Raw genomic sequence first — 18279 nt, forward strand, 5'->3', positions numbered from 1 at the left:
ACAAGCCTTGCAACATGCAGGTATCGCTTAAAATGTGGCAACAATATTTGGACACGATTACCACCTTAATGCTATACGTGGTTCCACCTTTTATCCTGATGTTTAACCATTACATCAAGCACAAAACTTCTACCTTTTGTAACTGCAGTGTTAGCAATACGACCAGGCTTAAAACTTAACGTTCGCAGCTCAAGCAGTAGCTTGCATAAACTCAACGTTTCAGCTGAATGGTGGTTTGAAGTTTTCTGTATAACGCTTAAAGATCTGTTATTTTATGTAACACCAGAGAAATCTTCATAGCAGCATGAATTGTGCTCTGCAGAGGTTTTGGTCAGCCCAGATTAACTTGCTACACAAGTGCACAACAGTGAAAGTCACTTGTTCATCTAGCATTTGAATTCTAAATAGGGAAGTGCCCAGCACAGAAACTGGCCATTTTGCACTCGAAAGATAAATCACAAAGTATATGTTTAAATGTGGGCAGCAAAAGATGCCCGCCCAAATGTTACGGTATGTGCAATGTTAACTTGAATAGACACTACTGGCATTTCATAAGAGTTTGGCTGGCATACTTCATTGTAGTCGCCTAAAAACTGCAACAGATGGCACCACAGGTATGTCCAGAAGCTCCAGTTTGAACCAAGAAAGTTGCAAGTTTGATTCCTTATGCAACGGGCACACGAGCAGCCGCCTAGCCAACAATTTTTAGTTTACATAGATGCAATGGAAGATCAGATCCTTCACTATGCCAAAGATGCATTAGAAAATGACTGGCATTAATGGTTTAGAATGTGCCCACACCATGCATTGAAGTTTTCATCTATTTTCTTCACAAAAAGCATGAGCCAAACTCGCTGCACCTTTAGAATGAGCTTCAGCACATGCACATTTCAAGTGGGTCCCAAGAGAGGTATTGTGTGAAGATTGAGTCAACAAAAGGATACCACCACCTAAGTGGTAAGAGTGATTCACATATGAATGCAATTATCTGTCACCTAAAACTAGCTGTTCAGTCTACACAATTTTATACAAGTAGAAGGCCCCCCTACTTAGCATAGTTGCACACAATACTCATTCTGACAGAATGTGGATTCTCGTGAATTATCTATATACTACAATTTTGATCAGTAGCACTGATATCGAAGTGCAACTGCACCATCACAACTTCAATTGGCTATAGTTCACATTTACTTGACTGCGGGCTCCAAAATAGCAACACGCAGGACCACAGCACGCAGAAACATAGCACAGGAAGCAAATTAATGCCTTGGAAAATAAAGAAGAGCACAATCTTTGGTTATGGGGTGCACATAATTTTATTCAAACTTAGCTAAACACAAAATGATGAGTGCATGAGTTGGAGCATTCAATGATTAACACGTCAGCTTTGGTTACTGTCCTTTCCACTAGTGTGTTCTACCAACTAATATGTGCTCAACATTTCCTCAGCAGTGAATCCTGATATCCCTGAATACTTGCGAGTCTGAATCTTTACACAAGCACGGAGTTCCCATTAAACTATCCAGTGAAGCAGGATGTACAAAATACTTGCTATTCTGCTACACAGGAAATATATCACAGGCAACGCAGCAAGACAAACTTTATTCTGGAGGAAGAAAAAAATTAAGTGAACTGAAGACAGAATAAAGGCAACAGGAGAGAAGGCGTCAGCAGTCGAGGAAGTTTGCCGCCATGAGCAGCTCCAGGGCGATCTCTGGCGCGATGGGGAACTCTGGGATCTCGGTGGAACTGTTGGTGTAGCGCACCTTGTAAGTGAAGTACTGGCACACCTTCTGGAGCACGTGAGACCTGTGGTACCATAACGTGCAACAGCCTCAAGCCACGCACTTCACAAAGAACCACACACTCGACATTCCAAAGGGGAATTCCGAATAAAAGGGGAACAACAAAACTATTCTAAAATGCAAGAACAGCAAACCTAACCACCATTCATAGCCAGGCACAATCCCCCGCTTGACATAGCAATTCTGTCACAAGCATTACTGGAAAAAGATCTTGTGCACGTGTGACGAATATGCAACAAAGGCTGGAAATGATAACAGAGTTCGTAAAATGCCTTAGACAACCTAATAAAAGTGTTTGAATTTTGTTTAGCAGGGGAGGAGGCATCAACATGCCGGTAATGTTTGTGACAATCAGAACGGAGAGTACAGAAGCGGAAAATTGCTTTGAAGTCTGTTTGCGCAGGAATGGAAAGTCACAGAGAACCAAACATGGTGGAAATGATCAAAACAGACAGGGACACCTACACTGAAAGTTCTACTACAACAAGTGAACCTCGAAAATATTTAATGTGGGAACATGAGTTATGAATATTGATATTAAAAGACTGAGTCAAGAAAGTTAAACAGAGATAGGGGCCTAGAGCAAGCTTAAATGCATGAGAAAGCACACAGCTATAACATCACTGGCCTGTTCCTGCGAGAAGGTTGACAGTGGCGACAACACTGCCATTAGTGAACTGAAAAAGAGTACTGTCATGAGGCATTGCTGGCCTGCACGAAGTCCTAGCATCATCACTCTTCATGCTATCTACGTCCACTGGAAAAAGGCCGCTCCCATGGATCTTCAATTAACCCTGTGCTGTGCCAGCTGAGGCCAGCTTATCCCTGCAAACTTCCTAATCTCGTACGCCCACCTGACTTTCTGCCACCCTTCGCTACACTTGCCCTCTGTTAAAATTATACATCTTTATCTTTATTTCCAGAAGACAACTGGATGGTCTCTTGGGCTAAAAGCTACACAAAAGCTTGACGAGGCCCAAGAGACCATTACAAGGCAGCAGCGTAAAGAATAGAAACATAATAGATGAACAGTAAATAGGTAGACAGTAATAGGGAAATAATAAAACAGTTACTGTGACAGGTAATAATGATGTCAATCACATAAAGCTACCAGTAATGAACTGAAACCAAAATAAAACAACTGAAAAGCACATACGCGGAAACAACAAACAAAAATTAATGGATCACAACTGCACAAAACAGGAATGTAATTGTTTTTTGTTCAAGCCCACTGTGTGTCTATATTTGTTTAGTATTGTAGGGAGGTTATGGGTAAGTGACTGATATTTATAAAATGTACGAAAATGAGGAACTGGGGGATCATCAGTTATCCTCCCTTCACATTACATGCCCTGCCCATGCACATTTAACATCTTGATTTTTATTAGGATTTGGTTAAGCCTAATTTGTTCACTGACCCACTCTGCCCTCTCCCCGTCTCTTAACGTTGCACCAATCATTTCCCTTCCCCCAACTCGCTGCACTGTCCTCCATCTGAGTTCAACCCTTTTCGTTAGCCTCCACCTTTTTGCCCAACAGGCGAGTGCCGGCAGGGTACAACTGTTATGCACTTTTCTTTCGAGGTATGCAGGTAAGCTGCTATTCATGACCCGAGTACCTGTAAGATGCACTTTACCCTATTCTTATAATAGCTATTTCAGCCTGACAGTCCAGATCTGAAGTCACTACCTGCACTGAGCAGATGTAATCCCTTACCGCTTGCAATGCCTCACTGCCTATCATAAACTATTGTTCCTTGTCAAGGTTGTTGAGCATTACCTTTGTTTTGTTTTTTTATTAGTCCCATCGGTCCGCATTGCCTGTCTAGTCCTCCATCACGCTTTGCAATTCGTCCCAAGTTAGTTAGCAAGACAATGTCTTCAGCAAATTCAAGATAGCTTTTATCTCCATCTTTTCCCACTCCAGTTTCTTGAACACCTCCAGTAAACACGCGGTGAACAGTAGCAGAGAGATCCCGTCTCCCCGCCTGACATCCTGACGGATTTCATCACTCTCTCTGAGGAGGACTATTGCCAGCTCGTCGCTGTGCAGTCCCCACAGCTGTTTCCTGTTCCATTAAAGTTCTTCTCCTCCTTCCATAGCTGTTTCCCAGTACCTTTACATATGCCTCTTCAACATCCTGGTCATGCAACGCCTGTATGACTGCTGAGAATTGACCACTGCGTGTTCAGTCCTGCTCTGGATCAAAATATTTAGTCTCACTTTCGTTAGGACAACTGCTCTTCTACAATAATCCTCTTCCACTACATTTCATAACCTATGTTTTACACTAAATGCAACAGCCAGTAATCAATGCAGTGCAAGCAAATGAAGCTTGCATTGCATGTCAAAGGCATTAAATTGCTCCCTGCAAACCCAGATGACTGCATGTCAATCCTCACACAGTGCAATCAAGGGTACTACATGTGCGACCAATGTAAGCATCTAATGCACCACCACCAGATAGCATAATCCAGCCTCATAACGTCACCACAATATCATCATCATGAGCACTGTCAGCATTCTGTTCATACATACGTATTCAAATGCAATACAACCATAGCAGCTTGATAAGGGGCTTATCTTTCTCTGCTACTCCTGAGGCATGGCCATACGGTGCGCACTCGCAAAAACAAAAGAACAAGGATGGCAAAATGCTCACGGTATCTCTCGGAAGTTGACCTCGTTGGTCTCGTTCTCGGCAAACTGTCCCGGCCCTGACAGCATGGCCTTGATGGTGCCCGACGTGAGCGCGTGCATGCGCTTGATGATGAACTCGTGGCCGTCTGACGAGATCAGCTTGACATACATGGCGTCCGGCCCCTCGCAGCCGCCGTACACCGTGCCTTCTTCCATGGGCTTATCCTCAGACATGGTGGCACCTGGCAATGAACCGCAAGAAACTTCCATCAGTGCACAGGAACACAGTGGAATGACACAAGGCACACAGTGTTCTCAGCCTTTCATACTTAAATTCCCCAAAGTGCACTAAAAACGAACAGACTGACAGAGAGACACCACAACTGTGCTTTCTGTCAGTCTGCGTTTGTGTTTTGTGCACTCCGGTGAATTAAAGCATGTGGACTAACCAACCCAGAATTTGACTTCACAATTGACCTTTCCCACAGCGACTCTGGAAAACTAATCACAGCTTCACCTACTGCAACTCGTGCTTTATTATCTTCGACGCATCTCTCGAGGTTATCCTTGGTGTGCTAATCTAAGCAACTGTCTTACAACAAACAGAACAAACTTAACAACAAATAAGTTACGTTTACGAGCATTTAAGAATCTTTCATGCCCTGCGATGCACGAACCTTGAACGGCATTGACTTTCACACACGGCGGCACGCCAAGTTGTCGAGCGCACGGCTGCGAGGCAACTCAACGCCCGAAATCTTCGGAGGCAACGAAGTCAACTAAGGAGCACATGCACAATCTTCTGCACCACCGCTTATACTGCACATACGCTGTTCTGTCATTAGTCGGTTAAACACGTGTACGCCCCTCAACTCCGTTCCCCGGCACACGGAAGAATTTCGGACGCCAAGATTAACAATAATGGCCCGCGTTACTCTTGGCACCGCGAAATACACGGAAGAAGCGCCGTAGGAGTAGCGACAGCCTCAATTAGCGGCAGAGGCTGCGCAGGTAGAGACAGTGCTCGTACCGACTGCTTACCGCTTTCTTTGGTGGTGGACATGGCACAAGCTGAGATACGCAAGAAAAAAGAAAGCCAACGCAAACGTCAGCGCAATAGCATGACTATTCTTTCTTTGGTTATATTGAGCAATCAGCGCATGACACCGCCGCGGGCGTAGAACGACGGTAGTCTCTGCCAGCAAGCAAAAGCCCCGCACAATGCTGCGTCACTGTCGCAGATATTCTGGCAGTATCGCTACAGCATCTCTGCTGTGTACAACGTCACAGACAAGTGTTCTTTACTGTGAAAGAGCGAGCGAAAATGGGCTGTTTTAGCGCAAGACCTGCGGTAAGCGAATGCGCCCTTACCTCGGGTGGTTCCTATCGCTAGGCGTGAAGCAAAAGTACCGCCCAATTCGGCTTGCCCCAAGCGAACTTCCTTTGGTACCTCTCAAAATGCTTTTTGTCACGGACCGCGCCTTTCCAAAGAAAACGACAGAATCGATCGCAAAGTGGCGACAGTTCCGCTAGTTAGTCCTATATGCTTCGGTACCTGCTCTATTACTTACCCGGACAGAATATTCTGCGTGTCATATGCAAGAGCAGTGTTTATTCAGTGCGACAAACTACACATAAAATGATAACTTAAAGATTAAACACGGCGCACTAGACAAAAAAATCGCATACCTACTTACAAGACGGGAGCCTTCTGTATGGGATCTGGGGCTCCGAGGTGCCCAGGCAGATGAAGCCCGTGCCCCTGGCGGCGATCGCGCGCGTGTCGCAGAAGCGAATATTGCAAATACGCAAAAAACGCAAATGTAGCGAGAAAAAGAAAGGTCACCTGAATCGCTTCATGAGGGGAGTGGAGTGAAACGATTGATACAGAAATTTCGACCAGAAGTACCACCCACCAGCCACCTTCCCACCGACACGCACTTTTTTTTTAATGTAAATTCCCCATTTGGCACAATAGCGAAAACTATACAAGTTTCATTGAAGAATGCTAACCGCCTCACCTGAACACTTTCACCCTCCGGAAACTCTACTCACCACCAATACACCCAACGTCGATCCCATCTACCTTCACCCTCCGCAAGGCCTCCCCACACACCAGAAGCGGAACGTGAACAGTATAAACGACCCATGCGATTGATAGGAGCATTATGCGTGTTCCCCCCAGACAGGGCAGCCGCTGACATGTTCACAATGTGCGAGTGGGTAGAGTGATCGAGTCCGTCAATCACCGTACGTGTGACACGTCGTACCCTGCTCCTTTCTCCCGATCCAATCACGCAGTACCCATCTAACCTTCTCTTTGTCACCTGTCAAGGACAGAATTTTCCCGACACTGCGGGGAGCTCTGATGCTAACGCATTAAAGGAGTAGACACCTAATTGTGGTGGCATGTCTTCTTTCCAGTGACGCGCAAGACATGACTATACATGGAACACCATGTGGTATTCGACAACGACCGACCGTTTAATAATTTAATTCAAATTTTTCTCTCATGCTGTTTCAGTTTCAACAGCTCTGTGATGTCTAAGTTATGGTTAGGTCACACGAGGCATGTAAGAACTGCACGGTAATCGCTGCTTTTTCATTCGATTGTCATTTGAGCTATTGAGGCAGGCTGGCTTTAGCGTTGTAATTTATTTAGTGGTCGTAGGCGAACACCACGAGTATACTAATGCCTTACGCAAAGAAAACATGCACCCAAAAAGGGGGTTTTATCCTCCTTTAAAAGCTACAGCAAATTCGAAGGCAAGGGCTGGTGCCACGCGCCTGTCACCAGCGCGGTAGCCACGCATTGACCTTACCATAAACAAGATAAAAGCAAAAGAGCATAAAATCAACTTAAACGTTAAATATTGAGTTATAGCTTAAGAAATACTTGCCTACAAAAATACAAGTTTGTTGTTTCGCTATTTAGCTGAGGCGAGGCGGCCATGGCTGGACGTGGTGTTCTCACAGCGGTACAAAATGAATTTCATCCGACCGTCAGTTCGAAGACAGTTAGTTGGCCCATACTTCAAAAACGCAACGAAAAGCAGCTACCCACTAGATGCACCTAGTGGAGCTCGGCTCACCTCCACGCTCCAAAAATTAATTGAGGGTCAATCCGAATGCTGGCATCAGGCCTGAAGAAATCACCTGCGTAAGTGTCCTAGCCTATTACGTAGGAGACCGCAGTCTTGGAGGTTTCCCTCCACGTCAGTCGACGCTTCGTCGTTTCCACTCACGGCATCAATCATACCAGCTGTACCTCCAATATCCGCCGTATAACTGGCAGCCGAATCACCATCGAGCGGCCGAAGAGGCGGGAAAGGGAAACTACGGATCTAGACACCATAGGACATGGAGGAAGGAAAGAATGCCATAGGGAAACCAAGGGCTTGCTCTTGCTCTATGAAGGAAGGAATGCCTTGCTCTAAGTACATTAAGGAATATTCCAGCCAAAGGACGTGGCCCAGCATTGGACACATCTAAACGTGTTCTGCGGTCTCTTCTGCCTATTGGCACACAGCGCACGTGGCACATCATGTCTGTTATGTCTGCACCTCGTCCGCTGCATTTTGCCCACCAGAGCTTTGTCCCTAGCACCACCGCGCGGGCTTCCTACGGAGTTGTAAAAGTGCTCCCACTGGCGCAATGCACACAGGGCAGGTTTCTCAAGTCACCCTTCACCGTTTCAAACATTTGGACTGCATGATAGATTCAAGCTAGAAGCAAGCTTGGGCAGCGTGTCCAGTCGTTCGTCTACACACGTTTTACGTATCAATTAACAAGGTTCGGTTTATGGGAATTTAATGTCCCAAAGCGACTCGGGATATGAGAGACGCGTATCAATTAACAAGGGAGGTGCTGGAGGCATATCTGTAAGAACGAGCACACACATTAGTGACCCATTAGTTGCCCTGCATAAAAAGGAGTTTTCATATTTTAGATGCACCTCATTGATATCTCCTCTTTTGTTGTTTTGTGAGTACGTGCTTATTCTGCGTTGTGCAAACAAACGATCAGTTGCGAATCAGCTACTGTGGTGCCTGTTCTTTCTCATCCGTCGTCTTCTGCGCAGTTTTTTTCCAAGATACTGTACAAACTAGCTCAAATATCAGTATTACATATACCATCTACATACAAGAAGGCCGGGAGCTTTTGGGACTGAATTTCCCCAACGGCAATGTGAGAGAGGTCGAAACTTACTCCACACTTCTCCAATCAGCATCATAAAGGAAAGAAAGCTCAGGAGAGGCCCTTGCTATTTGAACCGCATGGCAAAAAGTGGGCCGGAAGTTTCGCAAGGACTACTGGGAGTCTTTGGCCGACGGCTCTGCCAATAGTAACGTTTGGTGCAGTGGCGTCGTTTGCAACGAATGCGCAAGCAAGCTGAGCATTCACGTCTGGCTTCAAATGTGACGTAACGGCCTCTCCGGAATTTCTTCCTTCCTACACAATCAATGTGAACAGGAGTGGAGATGCCCTCTGACTGAAGGCCCTGCCACTGCACTATCATCGAAAGCCACCATTACAAAGCTCGCAGCCGATCCACCACTGGTGTGGGCAGACATTTCCCAGGAGCACCTGCCAAAGCGTGTGGCCTGGTCGACTCCATCATAGTTTTCGTCTTTGTCTGTGTGCTATTTACGCACACTACGTGAGCAGATTGTCCTCCAGTCGGCGGCCTGTATGAAAGTTTTTCTGCAACTTGCCCAAGGTTGCCTCCCATTCCACCCAAGCTTGAATATGACGACGTAGGACCAATCTCATTTTGACAGTCCACTAGTGAAAATTTATTTTCGGCATGAGTATAGAGTTCCCAATCGCGAACCACCAGGCAAGAACATTAGTAAGCACGTGCAGTGCACGACTTTGCCATTACATTTCAACTATCCCCTCGCCACCAAAGTGCGATGAAACAAATATCACCGTTTAGTAGCTAGACTTCACGGATATGCCAATTACATTACTTCACGCTGTGTGCATTCTTTCCATTTCTAATGCGGGGTTCAATGCACACACATTTTCGAGCAGGAGTCCTAAACCATTGCGCTGAAATCTTGGGCTACCTGCCCACCAGATAAATCCACTGCAATTAAGTCTCCTCTCTCCAAATACCAATACGCACTGCCATCTTTAAAACAGCGGGCTGTGAAGGAAATTGCCTTTACTACCAACACGCGTGATTGAAACGGCCGTGAGGCACTTGCACTATCCCCACACTGGCTGCAACGCTGTGCATTGCACTGCGCTAGAACCAGTGACCACAGTTTGTAGAAACAATCAAGAGAGATTAGTTTATAGGGGTTTAAAATCCCAAAGCGACTCAGGCTACGAGAGACGCCGTAGTAAAGGTCTACGGAGATTTCGACCACCTGGGAGAGAGAGTCATTCATGCAAAATGAAAACCATTTATTTCCACTCGCGAATGTCATCCGTCGAGCACAGGCATTTTAACAAGGCTTCGTGGTTGCTAAACTACTACACCATACACTAAAATCTTTTCTTTTTTTTTTTTCAGTTGTGCCACTTCAGCTTTTAACTTCTCCTCCAAAAAGCTATGCTCTGACAGTTTGCAGCAGACCAACAATGAGTGAATGGCTTATGTACAATGCACTTGACATAAAAACAAAGTTTCATGGAGGATGTCAAACACTGCCATGTACAGAAGCTAAGCTCCTGAACCTGACTTAAAGTCAAAATTAAATTGTTTACCGTGGAAGAAATAAACAAACTGCCAGCGCAAGCACGCAAATGTGGAGACGAGGAGAAAACAAATTCAGTGAAAGATTACACAAGCATGCACAGCGTAAAATTACAACAAAATGGCGGTGCTCCATTGCTTGTCTCGTAATGAAATTTCATTTCACTGCGCACAAAGAATGTCTCAGAAGGAAAAAAATGTTGAAGAAATCAACACATCCTTTTGTTCTTAACATAAAACAATTAGCCTGCCACCGGCAGATTGTTGCTTGCACGCAGAAGACAGCCAACAAATTCTAGCCTGCTTGTTGCCAACACAGTTGCCCCAGCTACCCACAGTTGAACCAAAAGTGGCACTCCAGGTAGTGTATGCGAGTTTGCAGAAGACATGAAGAGAGCAGCGGAGGTCAGTACAAGGCGGAGGCATTAAAAAGGATCCTCCTCAAGAGGGATCGTCCCTTGCTCAACTGTGCTGCAAGGACTTCTGGCCAATAGCCAATCATGAGATGAGCTGAAAATAAAGTACACAAATATGTCAGAACAAGTTGCTGACAGACAACGCATTTGATTCCATCACAGGCATCATCACTCCAGCACTGCTTCTGAGAAGCTGTGCTTTTCAGCAAATATTGAACAGTGAATATGACTGTAAATGCATCTAAAGGGCTGATCGGTTTCACAAGCAGCGCATTAAACATTCAAATCTTTCCTTTCACATATCTTCATGCAGCTACATAATGTGAGAGCGGAAAAAGAAACAAAGTGGGGGGAAGGACTGAAGCACTGAAGGTTGTTTCACTGCTTTCTCAAACGTCTTTTCATTTACTCTCCACCATGCATTTCTTAACCCCATAATGGAACAATTTCCACCCTGAAAGCCATACCAAAATGGTGACTTTTTTAATTTCAGGAAATGGTAATATGCTTCACCAAACACACAGCCCCCACCCCCCTTTTCAATAAAGCAATCTTTGTTTGGCATACTTATGTTCTTTGAAAATGCGCGTTAAAACCTGGATAACGTTTTCCTGTCACATGCAGTTTTCATGAGAAGACTCAAAAGGATAGAGCACACTGAAAGCCAAAGGAAGAAATAAATGCAGGTGAGATCACCTTGAATATGTTTATAGTGAGCCCCCTTTACTCGAAAGCATAAACATTGAGAAACACTACGCGAGTGTGCCGATAGTGCAAAAGTGGCAGCAGCTGCCCCCCTCCCCCCACTGCTGCCGCGGCTCGCAGAACGCTGTTATGAGCAGGCGGTGGGAGTGGCAGAGTTGAAGGCAACACGGCCGGGCTGGAGGAGAACATGCATTATCGTGTCGCTGCCGCCAGACTTGCCGAGTAGACACCTTTTTCCCGCAGGTCTTTGGTGTCCCCACACTGCTCGCCTTTGGGCACAAGCGGTTGTGATGCTATGTAGTGTAATGTTCCAAAAGCGAAAGGCAGCGGAAATTGCTGCATTGTGCCACAAAGATGCGTCAACAGCAGTCACTAGTTGCACTTGTAGACATTCCTCTCATGTCAGTTCGCGTTTTATCGTCACGAAACTCACTTGGTTCTGCCAAATTTCAACTAGCTAAGAAATAGTCGGTGCAGCAAGTCTGTTATATCAAGATCGAAATCACTGCAACACTTTCGCTACATGGCGTTCTCATTCTCAAATACACGCGTTCGATGGGGGCGGCATTGGGAAATTGAGAAACTTCGTAACATCCAGGCTTAACTGTATTTGCAAAGTAATAACTACACAGAAAAGAGGGGCTTCTTGTACATACTGTGACAACAAACATCAAAATTCTGCTATACTCTAGTTGCCTGCCAGAGCTCAAAGCAGGCCACTGCACACAGCGCTTTCTGACACCGCTTGCATCAAGTGCGTTTCCTTCTGGACACATTTTGAGTTACTGTCCGTATTCTAAACTTTATCAGACATATAATCTTTGCACCAATCGAAAGCTTCTTACCCACATAAACTTATCCAGGCACTGAAAAAACCATGACAGCAACGTTCCAAGAAATTACTCACCACCAAGGTGTTGAGAAGCGTGGCAGTAACTGAGATCCTAGCCGTAAAGCTAAAGGCATCATGGTAGCAGCACAGAATACCAAAAACAAAGCACGAACAACACAACACAGCCAGAAGCACTGCTTGCCAGTGGAGACAACCAACGACATACAGCACTGCAGCCGGTGTCAAAGCTTTCCGTGTAAACAGGAAGCGCAACTCATGTCACAACACTAACACCCAAATTTTGTTGCCTCCACTAGGCTGAGGAATTAAAACAAATATAAAAGCAAAGGGATGGATGGAGAAAGACAACAGACATTAGAACAGCCATAAATTCTAAAGACTGCTCAAACTACTGCATTTACCCGAATGTAAGGTGCTCACTACTGTAATGCAAGGGCAGGCTTTGCAGGCACGAAGCGTGGAAAAATAAGACGAGGGCAGATTTTAGAGAGAGAAGGAAGAGGGGAGGGGAGAGAAAAGAAGTGTCTATGTCTCATCCTCTTAGCAAGGCGACAAAGCCTTCACGCCTTAAAGTTTGGCAGTTGCATCCACAGTTACCACCTGAAGGTTTCACACACCCCTTCTTTTTCAGCAGGCCATGCAAAAGATAATCAGATAAGACTGATAAGAAGATCACTGTGTCCCCTCACACCATCACTGCAGTGAATGTCCATAATTGCGGCCTCATCATAAAAAACGGAACTTTTGCTGCACGACAAATAATTCCTCTCAAATGTTGGAGACCACTTTCTGCAGTATTTAAACGAGCCACCGCCTTACAGATACAGCTGCCGAAAAATTCCGCTACAGAACACAAGCTCAATGCCGCTGAAAATTGTGTCAGGTACCGACAACGGCACACTCCTGTGCACCCGAAGTGAATTACTGCCACTAACATGCGACAGTGGCAGCACTGCAGATGTTGAACATGTCTGTCAAACTTTAAAAAAACTAGATGAAGGAATTTATGCCCTGCATGTTCTCTATTGCACTTTATTCGAGATGATGATTCTAATTCCCACTCAGTACGTGAATGTGCAGTCTACGGTGACAAGTTTCTCGCTGCGCTACTGCTGCTCCAATGTGTAATGTACTGAGCCGGTCGACGTACAAAACATTTCAACTTTTTTCTTTCTTCCCTGAAGCTGAGGATGAGTTACACAACCTGTCAAACAATATGTGAGTAATGGTATAGTGTGCCTTTGGTCTCGGCATAATACTCAATTTTAATGTGTGGGGTGACTTCACTTCTATTCCTGGATAAAAAAAAAATCGCATTACATTCACACTTCACTTACACAGTAAGTGAAGTTATTCCACTATTTCATCTAAGGAAAACCATTAGTAATGCTATGATTCACCAGCAGTTTTTCACATAAAGCATGAGAGAAACATCAGTGACGTCACAAATGCCTATGACGTACTCAAAACGAAAGCTAAAGTATATCCAAACATTGGTAACAGATAACAAGTCAGCACGCATGGGACCTACCGATCGCACTGTTGACTTGATGTACTCTTTCTTGCCGGACAGGTCGTGATTAGGGTATTTGTCGAAAACCTGTACAAAAAGCAGATGGTGTTCACAGTTCACACGGTGCCTGAAAAAAGATATCTCGGCACTTGCAAACAGGAAAGTGAAATTACAAACATTAAGGAAAACAAGATGATTAGCCTTTGATGAAAATTTGGCCCCGACAAACAAAGAAAACCTTGGCACTGTTTCAAGAAACACAACTGAATTTTTTTGAAGACGAGGCTACTATTGTATTTACTAGCTTAATTTGCGCACCCATAATTTATTACCCAGGCTTTTATATATGTACAGTCAAACCCGGTTATAATGAACTCGGGTAGAGCGAATTATGCTTTATAACGAACACTCGAAGCTGTCTTAGCATTATTCATGTGAAATGTACTCTCTATGACGAACTGTACATTGTATATAGCGAACTGAGCCCGCAGTCGACAATCACCCACGGGCGCCGCACGCCGGCTCTCGGGATGCCTCAATGCGTCCGCTCCCCCGCCTGCACCCTTCCCTGGTGCCACGGTGCGGGTTGGGGAAAAAAAAAAAAAATGACTACTAACCACCGTGCTACTAACAGAGCGCAAAGAGCGGAGGGGGAAGCAACAAACCAGTCGAGCAGCCCCCGACGCCTTTGCCGGCTTCGCCCCGCGGCTGTGCAGCGCTCCTATTCGGCAACTGCTCACCACGTGATCAAGTTACGTGTGCGCATCCGTGACACCGGACAGAACAGCGTCATAAAAAATAGCCAGTAGAAAAGAGCAAGATGGTAATGTGAATGGCTGCGCATCTCGCCTACCGCTCTCCCGTTTAAGTCTTTCACTTGGTTTGGTTGCTCCTCGTGCGTCATAGTGTGCTGGTGCTGTCGATTCCGACCGTTGCTGCGTCCCCGTACCTCCTGCCTTTGGTGTACTTCGAACATGGGTACGAAGCAGCGGTAAGCTCTGCCGCTTTGCGCCAAAGTGGATATTCTTCGCCGCATCAGCGCACAGAAAAGAAAACGCTTGTCGCATTAACTATGAAAACGTGTGAACTGTTTTCGGCATGCTGGACTGCACCACGCGGCTGCCGATGCTGAGTGTGCAGCTGAAGACGATGGCGGCACTGCCGCTCTTTGAGAAGAACTTGCCCGCGTTCCTGACACTGTGCCCCACGATGTCTGCTTCGAAGAAGATTTTGCGATGGTTGATGATGAGGTAGTGGTGGCAGCAAGCCCACTAGATGCAGAAATCGTTGCTGATGTGCTGCCGTCCGGCATCAAGGAGGACGAGGAGCTGCCGCCGCCGGAAGACGATCGCCCTCGCCCTACTTTTCATGAATCACTTACCGCAGCAGACATGCTGTGCCGCTAGTGTGCCGAGATACAAGGAAGCGCACTTGACATTTTATCACGCGTTCAGAATGCAATTCACGCTGATGTTACTAAGCGCTCTGTGTAAACCAATACAGTTAAACCTCGATATAACGAAGTCGTAAAAATCGGCACTTCGTTATAATGAAATTTCGTTGCATCGAAATTTCGTACCTAGCATGCGGAAACATTACCAAATCACTTGCCAGTTGTAAGCACTCATCCTTTATTTCCTCTGAAAGTAATCAGTGACTTTCTTTTGCGTCTGCTTTGCAATCAGAGATGGCCTCACACTGTGTTCATAGGCCCACAAGGATTGCATTGCATCTTGCTGCCCAATCGAACTCGCGTGGCGCCGCAGAACATCAATTGCGTCAAGCACTTCGCGGCTGCTCGGGGCATTGTCGTCTTCAGCATCGATATCGCTGCCTGGGTCCTCCTGCATGCTTCCTAGCACATCCTGCACGATGGAGTCGTCGGTAACTTCCTCGGTGGCAACGACGCAAGAGTCTGCGTAGAGGAAGTCTTCCAGAGCGACACCGTCAGGAACGGCCCCGTCACTCTCCATGCACCTCCATGCTTCTTCAAGGCCGGCTTGATCGCCTTCCTCGCCATCGAACGGAGCCCTTTCATTAGCCTCCGTGCTGTTATTGTCTTCGGAGGCACTCGCTGCTGCTGCCACACCGTTCTCAAACCCGGTTTTCCGGAAGCAGTTCTTGATAATTTCCTTTGATGTCGCCTTCCACGATGCGGAAAACATCTCTAAGGCTTGAAAAATATCCACCTTAGTGGGGCGTTTTAAGCGGAGATTGAGCAGCAGCTTGTCGATCAACCGGCGACGATACGCACACTTCACGCTGTTGATGACTCCTTGGTCGAGCGGCTGAAGCAGCGACGTGCAGTTCGGTGGAAAAAACCGTAGCTCGACATTGGTAAGCTCTAAGTCGTCGACGTGATGGGCGGAACAATTGTCCACTAAGAGGCACACGCTGCGGCCGCCATTCTTCATATCCTTGTCGAACGCCCGGAGCCAGTCACGGAAGATGTCGCGGGACATCCACGCTTTCGTGTTAGAAGTGTACTCCACTTCCAGCTTCCGAGCGTTTCTGAAGCACTGCGGCTTATTGCTCTTGCCATTCACAAGTGGCACTCTCTTATCACTGCCATCCATGTTGGCGCACAGCAGAGCAGTTATGCGCAGTTTACTCTGTTTGCCACCATGGCAGCGATCACCTTTCAGTGCTAGCGTCCGATTCGGTAGCATCTGATAAAAAAATCCAGTTTCGTCCGCGTTGTAAACGTCCGATGGCTGGTATCGCGTCAGTATTGCTGGCATTTCCTTCTCCAGCCAACTAGCGGCTTCAGGCGCGTCAGCCGACGTCGACTCCCCGCACAGCAGCCGTCCGACGATCCCGTACCGGGCCTTAAAACGGTGGAGCCAACCACTGCTTGCCTTGAATGAATCCTTCTCGAGCAGGCAACCGAAATCCTTTGCTTTTTGCTGCAAAATTGTGCCACTTACCGGCACATTCTGCGCTCTGGCGTCCATGAACCAGGCGAACACAGCCTTATCTACGTCTTGATACGTAGCAGGCTTCAATCGCTTACGTTGGGCGCTCGTTCCACACTTCACTGAGCTGAGGATAGACTCCTTTCAAAATTGTTGAAAGCGTACTCATGGATATGCTGAATCGAGCCGCTACGTCCTTCTTCTTTTCGCCTTTCGAAACTGCGTCCAGAATCGCCTCTTTTTGCTCAAGCGAAAGGGCTTTCCGCTTGCCACTCATGGCGGCGACGCACGCGGGCATACACGAGGGCAACCAAAGCAACGCCTGCGATGTATCCAGCACGTGTGGTAGCAGCGAGTGAACAACACGACAACGCGGACAAAGGAGTACGGCGGCGACGGCGGCCGCGCAAGTGCGCAAGCAATCACATGGGTTGGCAGATCCAATGAGAGACGGGCGTGTAAGCTGACGCATGCACAGCAAAGAAGCCTGGGAGGAGTGGGGGGGGGGGGGGGGGGGGGGGGGGGGGGGGGGGGGAGGAGTGCGCCGTCGCCGGCGACCGAGCAAAAAAAAAAAATAAAGACGGGCCCGGACGGGGGGAAGAGAGAGGGGAGCGAATTCCACGCGCCCCATGAGGCCCATCCGCGTGGGTTACCCAAGTCACTCACGCTAGCACCGCTTTCCCCGCGGCCATCATCGTCACGGCGACATTTTCCTTCCGGGTAAATTTTTTTAGGATACGCGACTTCGTTGTAATGAAATTGCAGCAATATTACTTCGTTATTTCGAGGCAAAATATACATGGTTTCCAATGGGGAATAAGTTGAATATGCCTTGTAACTTCGTTATATTGAGGATTTCCTTATATTGAAGTTCGTTATATCGAGGTTTAACCGTATCACCGCCTACTGCAAGTAAGTGCAGATTGCTGTGCAATAAATTGTTTTCGGTGCAGATTATGTGTGGTGAGTGGCATGGCATTACTTTCGTTAGCGCATTTTTGCTCAACTTCACAATAGCCTGTATAACAAACTGGATACTGAAATTTGTTAAAACCGGGTCTGGATAGAGCGAAATATTTGATATAGCGAACAAATCCCGAAAAATCATGCTGTTCGTTATAACCAGGTTCGACTGTATTGTATTAGTGGTCTGTTTTTTTATGCATTATATAATATATATATATATATATATATATATATATATATATATATATATATATATATATATATATATATATATATATATATATATATATATATATATATATATATAACTTCCCTTGTATATATTTATAATGCATAAAAAACTCATATTTTACGTTGCCCGCTGTGCCAGAGCACCAGGCAGGCTTGGGAGAAGAATGGTGCGGATGCAAAAGGTGCGAACAGCGAGGGGACAAACTGTGCACCGTTTGCCCGGCTCGTTTGTGCTGGCAGTCACTTTCCCGGATGAACAGTCATGCACTTGCAGCGTAATCCAGAACTACCAAGCCGTTTGCTGTTCGGTTTGCCACTAATGAGCTGGGCTGCACATGAGGGCACCGTTTTATCGCCTGTTAACTCCATTTGCCTCTAAATGCTGGCTTCGAGATTGTGCCGTTGCTTGTTTACCGCTTTGAGCTGCATGAGCACAGCTCACAGTATGCTGCATGAGCACAGCTATCAAAGTCTTTATAAGAAGGGCGTCCAGTAAGAATACAAGGCACTGCAGGCAGATCCGACGCA

The 18279-nt window shown here is 46.3% G+C and overlaps 2 protein-coding genes across 7 annotated transcripts in view; both read right to left on the bottom strand.

The window, feature by feature from the left end:
* Positions 1 to 1582: 1582 nt before the first annotated feature.
* Positions 1583 to 6284, bottom strand: EloC (transcription elongation factor elongin C). 5 transcript variants are annotated; one of them, XM_077641222.1, is made up of 3 exons: positions 6135 to 6284; positions 4468 to 4687; positions 1583 to 1809 (listed from the first exon to the last, which is right to left on the bottom strand). In XM_077641222.1, the coding sequence occupies exons 2-3, from the start codon at positions 4677 to 4679 to the stop codon at positions 1668 to 1670; spliced, it is 354 nt and encodes a 117-aa protein (XP_077497348.1). In that variant the 5' UTR covers positions 4680 to 4687; positions 6135 to 6284; the 3' UTR covers positions 1583 to 1667. The 5 variants fall into 5 exon arrangements, with proteins under 5 accessions (XP_077497348.1, XP_077497349.1, XP_077497351.1 ...); XM_077641223.1 differs by having other exon boundaries at positions 6143 to 6228; XM_077641225.1 differs by having other exon boundaries at positions 6139 to 6216.
* A 3559-nt stretch (positions 6285 to 9843) lies between these two features.
* Positions 9844 to 18279, bottom strand: part of LOC144107969 (uncharacterized) — a 29624-nt gene continuing 21188 nt past the window's right edge. For both annotated transcript variants that reach the window (XR_013309446.1, XM_077641226.1), the window contains exons 11-12: positions 13658 to 13726; positions 9844 to 10662 (exon numbers count right to left, since the gene is read on the bottom strand). Coding sequence is in view for 1 of the 2 variants with exons in the window: in XM_077641226.1 (XP_077497352.1) it covers positions 10651 to 10662; positions 13658 to 13726 (81 nt within the window). In the remaining variant the exon portion in view is untranslated. The remainder of the gene's footprint in view (positions 10663 to 13657; positions 13727 to 18279) is intronic.

Source organism: Amblyomma americanum, chromosome 10, assembly GCF_052857255.1.
Source record: "Amblyomma americanum isolate KBUSLIRL-KWMA chromosome 10, ASM5285725v1, whole genome shotgun sequence".
In the NCBI taxonomy this organism is placed as follows: Eukaryota; Metazoa; Arthropoda; class Arachnida; order Ixodida; family Ixodidae; genus Amblyomma; species Amblyomma americanum.

What these genes read in the sequence shown, in the direction of transcription:
- EloC (XM_077641220.1), bottom strand. Translation starts at nt 6,041, where the DNA reads ATGACACGCAGAATATTCTGTCCGG. An exon ending in ACGCAGAATATTCTGTCCGG is followed by an intron (nt 4,688 to 6,016) that starts GTAAGTAATAGA and finishes GTTCATTGCCAG; the next exon opens with GTGCCACCATGTCTGAGGAT. An exon ending in GTCAACTTCCGAGAGATACC is followed by an intron (nt 1,810 to 4,467) that starts GTGAGCATTTTG and finishes ATGGTACCACAG; the next exon opens with GTCTCACGTGCTCCAGAAGG.